The sequence below is a fragment of the Eucalyptus grandis genome, chromosome 7 (assembly GCF_016545825.1).
Source record: "Eucalyptus grandis isolate ANBG69807.140 chromosome 7, ASM1654582v1, whole genome shotgun sequence".
Lineage (NCBI taxonomy): Eukaryota > Viridiplantae > Streptophyta > Magnoliopsida > Myrtales > Myrtaceae > Eucalyptus > Eucalyptus grandis.
In genome coordinates, this window is record NC_052618.1 from 47,310,347 (window position 1) to 47,317,803 (window position 7,457).

Consider the following 7,457-nt stretch of genomic DNA (forward strand, 5'->3'; position numbering starts at 1 on the left):
TATTCAAGTTGCAAGGTTTCCACCTTGAGTTTTTCCTTTTCTCCAAGTAACCTTAGTTTGCTTGGATTTGACAAGCTTCTCTGGTAACGGGTTTCTATGCACATGGATTGCTACCGAAGTGCCAAAGAATCCACTGAACCATGGTACTGTGAATTATGTGAAGAGTTACGGAGGTACTGTGAATTATGTGAAGAGTTACGGAGTTCTAGAGCACCAGCTGTTGATTTCTGGGAGAAATTTACTTCTGCTGCCGAATGTGCTTTATGTGGAGGCAACACTGGTGCTTTTAGGAAATGCAAAGATGGTAAATGGGTCCATGCCTTCTGTGCTGAGGTGAATGGATTTTCCTTTGTGGTTTATGTGGATATTTCTTTGTTATTATTTTTATACATATGGGAATTTGAATTCTGTTTTGATTATTTATGCTCTTGTTTGTGCTCTAGTGGGTCTTTGAAGCTACCTTCACAATAGGACAAGTAAATCCAGTCGAAGGAATGGTATGTGTCATGCTAGGTGTCTGAACTATTTAATTCCGTGTAATTCTTTGTTTGTCCCTGTAGACATGTATCCCATATTCATGCCTGTTTATTTTCTTTAATGTCGTAAAGCAATGTATTTGACAAAATGGCAGGATTCAATTCCAAAAGGTGTTGACGAGTGTAATGTGTGCCACCATAGATATGGTGTCTGCAGAAAGGTGAACTTACCTTTATGATTTTATGAACTCTGTGTCATTATAAGTAGATGAAGCTAAGTCTGGCTCTTATGCCTGTAATGCAATTATGGTCACTGGCAAAGCACGTTTCATCCATCATGTGCTCAAACTACTGGATTGTTCATGAGCGTAAAAATAGTTTGTTTATTATTGCTTCTAAAATGTTGTTTGATGTTTGTGTTATATTTGATGAATGACAAGTTTGTTTATTATTGTTGCATTCATTTCCATTTTTTTAACTATAAAAAAACCAGTTGGAACTTGGAACCGACCCCGGAACCTGTGACAGGGTAGGTTCCAGGTTCTTGGTTCTGACGAGTGAGCGGTTCTCGGTTCCTTACAGGTTCCGCTTGGAACCTGGAACCTACCCTCGGGTACAAGTTCCTCATTTTTTGGAACCTAGAACCTACCCGTCAGAACCAAGAATCTGGAACCTACCCTGTCACAGGTTCCGGGGTCGGTTCCAGGTTCCAACAGGTTCCTTTTTCTTTTCTTTTTGTGGCACCTAATCAATGAATTAGACCATAGGATGAAATAGACAACTAGTAATATTCTTAGCCAATTCAGAAACTAAAGGACTTCCTTTCTTGCATACTTCATGCACCACTTCAACTTACTTGGATGATTTGGTGGAAATGTAATCCTTAAGGTTGCGGACAGCATCAGCATCATTTACAAATGACATTGAAATGAAGTCTATGCCTTCATCAATTCCAAAGTTTATGTCAGCCCAGTCCTGCAAATCAACCATATAATACGATGAAGTAACAAACTTGAAAGGAATTCGTGGATTTTTTGTATTTGAAATCATCAATTGTAGGCTTGCAGTGCAATTTCTCCATCTACGCACACCAATCAGATTACTTAATGACAATGAGAGGACCAAGGAGCATCAAATTAGAATTTATGACATATGTACTATGTTGTTTAATTAGTGGGAATCAAGAAGAGAGAACACCAGCTTGGTAATCCTCTCATCTCTAGTCATATACTTCCCAGCAGATGAGTCCCTTTTCGTATCCATCCTCGTAAAACAAAGCTTACTACTCAGTTCTATATTCATCACTGTTTCCATCAAATGTGAAGGTATCAATGATTTAGATGGTAACGGCATCAATACATTACTATGAAGTGCTGAGGGCATGTGGTTAGTCTTCAGCCCCATCCCATGCAATAGAAATACTGATATAGTATGCGTAACCCATGGATAACTCTTCAACTGACAATATTATGAATCACCTACTTTAGAAGAAAGGAAATAAGGGGCCACGGCAAGATTTTATAAATGAAGCTGTGAGGTTTAGGTCTATTAATGGTTTGCCAGAACCAACTCTTGTCCCTTATTTCTTGCAAATTTTATCACAAATGGAAATGCATTGGATCTAGGATTTCTCATTTTCTCATGTTTTCTTATGGTCGACTATAAAATTCAATGACCCAGCAATGAATGAACACCACGCAGAATGTCCACATTGAAGCAAGAACAAGACACTTAAAGCGTCAAAGAACTACCAAAAGCAGTAATGTCCGAGGAATATAAACAAGAAACCAGGATTATGAAATCCACCTTTCTTGACAGAGTAGGCAATTTGTAATTCCTCTTAACAAGCTTCCCATCTCACCAAAAGCTAAACTTTGCGCAAGGTAGAAACAAACCAGAATCTATGCACTTGCACTTCAAATCATTCCTAATCTTTTCAATGACTTCAAAACTTGCCATGCCTCCATCAATAACGAGCTCATCACCAACCTCGATACCTGCAGGTTTAACATAAAGAGGGATGGTTACACATCAAACTATGTCAATTACATTAAAAGACTCTGTTGTCTATGCAGTAACTCGTACCTTCAGAAAAACCGGAGTGGTTTGCTTGGACAGTGAAAGGGTGGGAACCCTCGAACCCTTTGGTAGTATATAACCAGATTGATCCTTCCTGATTTTCTCATAGCAAAACAAAGCCATATGAGAATAGCAATAAGCAAATTAATGTATCTTCCATTAAGATGAAGCTTAAACATAGATGCAGACCAAACCGGACAAAATTTCACAAAAAAGAAGTCCGAAAGGAGCGTTAAGTGATCCCTTTGTCACACACTGACCTCTACTTTGACAGAGGAAGGAGCACCATGATCAACAACATGAATCTGACTACCCTCGGTATCAATCAATGGGGATATGTTGACACGGAAAGGAGCAGCAAGCGGCATTGGGGTGAGCGGCGAGCGACGTCCACCGGGGGGACAAGCGGCGTCCAGCGGCGGCGTCCAACGGCTGAGTGGCAAGCAGCGACCGACGTCCGACGACTAAGCGGCGAGCGAGCGGGGGTGACGGCATCGAGGGAGGCAAGGGCGGGGCGAACGGGGAGCGAGTGGTGTCAGACGGCAAGATCCAGGGCAAGCGGTGTCTGGCGGCGGCATCGAGGGCGAGCGGCGTCCGGCGGTGATGTCAAGGGCAAGCAACGTTGGGGACGGGGCAGAGGCAGAGAGACAGAGGCAGAGAACGATGGGAGAGGAGAACTGAGACCGAACGGCATCGAGGGCGAGCAGCGTCCAGAGATGACATCAAGTGTAACATCCCGGGCCCCACTGTGTAATATTGTCCACTTTGGGTCACCCGCCCTGGCGCGGACGAACCGCCATCCCAGCTACAGTCTTTTCCCTCACGGCTTTAAAACGCGTTACACAGGTTAGAGGGACCCAAGCCTTATAAGCTAACCAAGATCTCCCTCCCTAGGCGATGTGGGACAAGAGGGAGGTTATCACACTCTCCACCTCTTAACAGAATAGCGTCCTCGCTATGGCCCCACGGGCATCAGAACAGCATTCAAGCTGTGGTCCCACACGCGGTCGGGAGTCGGCTCTGATACCAAAAATGTCACACCCCAAAACCACAAAGAATGGAAATGACACGGCCGTCCTTCTTTACACAGGACGCAGCCTCAAACACAACCAACAAACTGATATTAACTTATATATATCTCAAACCATATATATCAAATGAACCAACAAATTGGTTGCAACATCAGAGTTTCTATAATCCACCAAAAGAGAAAAGAGATATACGGTTAAAACTCAGATGATCCAACTACTAGTAAGTATTATTTGCACCACTTCCTTAAACCATACCAAAAACAAAATAGAACTCCCCAAAAGTTCCCACCGACTACGCACTCGCTCTATTCGCCGCTAGCCGAGGAACCCGAAAAGATTAAAGGAGGAATGGGATGAGCAACCACAGCTCAGTGAGTAGTACATATCTTCTAAGCAGATCAAACAACCACTATGCATGTATACAAAGCAATACCAAATTTCATAACACCAATTCAATATATAAAATACATATCGAATCATATAAAAGTTATTTCTTATCATCAAAAATTTATACTAATATGGAAAACTCATTTGAATCGCCATCAAAAGTCAAGTATCAATAGTCGAATCCATTGAATAATCTCCATCAAAAACACATATCAATGGTCTATTCATTGATCAATCTTTTGCTCAATAACTAACCATGGTCACAACACAACGCCCTGTGACAAGGCGACCAAGATTCCCCCCTTGGTAAGGTCTCCACCTACAAAGCCGGTGGCTAGGCCCAGAAGGATATCCTAAACTTGGTATGCATACCCCAAAACCCCTCACGGGTTCACACAAGTCATATTGAGCATAAATAACCATTCTCCAATACCAGAAACCCAATCCAGAAATCAATATCTTAAACCAAACAAATAACATTTTGCAACATAGCCCATCATCCATTTCATACTCGTTTCTCAAATCATCATAAATCTTTCCATAAATCAGTCGCAAAGCAATTTCATATATGTTTCTCCACAAACCTCGTATAACGTGCTTTTCAAAGATTCACAATCAACCAAAGGGTAGCAATTGCTCGATCTGGCTTTTATGCAATAAAAATGCTCTTCTCAATTCAATATATATATTTCAAGACATGATTTTATAAAACCAAAGAAGATATAGTACCACTCACTTTGTCGTCTATGACCCAAAGCGGACAATATCACACAGTGGACCCGGGTCCTTACAAATGGTATCAGAGCCGACTCCCGACAGCATGTGGGGCCACAGCGAGGACGCTGTTCTGCTAGGGGGGAGAGTGTGATGGCCGGAGCGGTGGTGCGCGGGGAGGAGGGATGGCGGTGCGTCCGCGCCTCGGTCCCCGGACGTGCGCAAGGAAGGGTCCTCTCCCTCTTGTCCCACATCGCTTAGGGAGGGAGTCTAGGGCCAGTTTATAATGGCTTGGGCCCCTTAAATTGTGTGACGCGTTTTAAAACCGTGAGGACTCAGTGTCCAAAGCGGACAATATCACCCACTTGTAACATCCCGGGCCCCACTGTGTAATATTGTCCGCTTTGGGTCACCCGCCCTGGCGCGGATGAACCGCCATCCCAACCACGGTCTTTTCCCTCACGGCTTTAAAACGCGTTACACAGATTAGAGGGACCAAAGCCTTATAAGATGACCAAGACCTCCCTCCCTAGGCGATGTGGGACAAGAGGGAGGTTATCACACTCTCCACCTCTTAACAGAATAGCGTCCTCGCTATGGCCCCACGGGCATCAGAACAGCATTCAAGCTGTGGTCCCACATGCGGTCGGGAGTCAGCTCTGATACCACTTGTAACATCCCGGGCCCCACTGTGTAATATTGTCCGCTTTGGGTCACCCGCCCTGGCGCGGACGAACCGCCATCCCAGCCACGGTCTTTTCCCTCACGGCTTTAAAACATGTTACACAGGTTAGAGGGACCCAAGCCTTATAAGCTAACTAAGATCTCCCTCCCTAGGCAATGTGGGACAAGAGGGAGGTTATCACATCAAGGGTGAGTGGCATTCGGCGGCGACGTTGAGGAAGAGCGGCATCAGGGACAGGGCAGAGGTAGAGGCAGAGAGGCTAAGGCAAAGAACGACGGGAGGGGAGAACTGAGGGTAAAGATTTTGGGGGTTTTTTAGGAACCCTAACCGATTCCGGTTCCGGAACCAAGAACCGTCGGTTCACAAAAAAATGGAACCGGGAACCGGAACCGGCCTTGTTAAAACCGGGAACCACGCTCACCCCTACCGCTCACCCCTAAAATAAACCACCCCCCAAAACACTCCTTCTCTAGAAGCCACCATCTATCTCCCTATGTCCCTCTCTACCTGTGCAAGCACAAATCTTCTTCCACACGGAGCTCCTTCTCCCTTCCTCAATCACGCGTGCAAGCCTCACGGTCATCGGCTCGATCGTCGCTGGAGATGGCATCTAGTTCGTCTGGTCAGCCTGGCATGGGCTCCAAGGGCTTCAATTTCACTTCGAATGACATCCTCTGCTCCTACGAGGACTACAGCAACAACCAAGACGCCTCCAATGGAAGCCACTCCGATTCTGCCCTCAACACGGCCAATCCGACAATGTTCTTCTTGCTTCCCCCAATCGGCCTTGCCTCTTTCTGCACTTCTTTTTTTCTTCCTTGATTCTGCATCAGAAGATATAAATGGCTCAATTGTTCAGGCATAACAGTAGCCAAGAACGAACAAGGTGGAGAACAGTACGCTAGACGTGCATGCAGTGAAACATTGAGATATTTTTTCCGCTGTTTAAATGGCAGCTGCTTTTCCATAGTCACTTCCGGTGAAAACTTGACTAGCACTGCTCGTTGAGTGAGTGCACTGGTGGGTGATCAATAAATAGCACTAACCAAATCACGTGGCTTTCAAGGATGCAAGGTTGGGGACGAGTACCTAGCGCTCATAGCTCGTGGGTCATGCTCATAATGAATAAGGATGACGCAGGTAGAGAAATTTGTGTATATTTGGATATGTTAACGATGAAAAGTATGTGAACCTATCCATAAACTTTATAAGATGACTATGTAGACTAATTGAATTTTACAATATCCATTACAGTCGATCAAAAAACATAATATGTAATCCATCGTATGACAAGCAATGTTCTACTTTCGTGCCAGATCAAGCAACATAATATGTTTCTCATTGTGCCATGAGATAAGTGAGTTTTTTTTTTTTTTTTTTGGTCGAAAATAATGCATCCATTACTAACCCACTAAAGGGGTAACATTTGTTGAGAGTCTAAACATAAGATAAAATATAAAGAGCAAGGGGGGTTAGCTAACCAGTTATGAGGGAGCAAATTCATGCGATGGGCTTTGGCGACCCAATCCGTGGCTTTGTTCGTGTCTCGGGCTTCATAGATAAGTAACACTCCAGGGAGTCGACCCATAATGTTTTTACAATCTTCTACGATGGGCTGAGCTATCCATGGTGGTTCCTCCAAACCTGTTATGCTGTTAACAAGTGCTTGGCTGTCAGAGGAGAGTATCACGTGTAAATCAGCTTTAGTTTGTGCGAAGTCTTCTCCCGTTCGTGCAGCTTTTAGGTGAAGAACCCACTGTGCCGCCTCTCTTAGCGCTAGGGCTTCAGCGACCCATGCGAATGGAGCTGCGATGGACTTCGCGAAGCCATGGAGGAGGACGCCATATTCGTTTCTGCAGATTCCGGCGATCAAACCGGTCATGGACGCTTCACACCAAGAGCCGTCTATGTTCACTTTCACTTCATGAGTTTTGGGTGGGTTCCATTTCTTCTCTGAAAACGATTGTTCGCCTGATCGTCGCTCTATTTTGTTCCCTAGTAGGTGCCACTTCGTGAATAAAGCGGCCGTGAGGTGCGCTTCTTCTTGAGCTACTAGTGGGTCGGGCTTTCGACCTTGAAAAACCA

General features: G+C 44.7%; 1 protein-coding gene across 1 annotated transcript; it reads right to left on the bottom strand.

The window, feature by feature from the left end:
- Positions 1–1,208: 1,208 nt before the first annotated feature.
- Positions 1,209–3,022, bottom strand: LOC104453850 (pyruvate kinase isozyme A, chloroplastic-like). Its single transcript, XM_010068475.3, has 4 exons — positions 2,816–3,022; positions 2,562–2,649; positions 2,283–2,473; positions 1,209–1,451 (listed from the first exon to the last, which is right to left on the bottom strand). The coding sequence occupies exons 1-3, from the start codon at positions 2,921–2,923 to the stop codon at positions 2,334–2,336; spliced, it is 336 nt and encodes a 111-aa protein (XP_010066777.1). The 5' UTR covers positions 2,924–3,022; the 3' UTR covers positions 1,209–1,451; positions 2,283–2,333.
- Between the last annotated feature and the right edge of the window lie 4,435 nt (positions 3,023–7,457).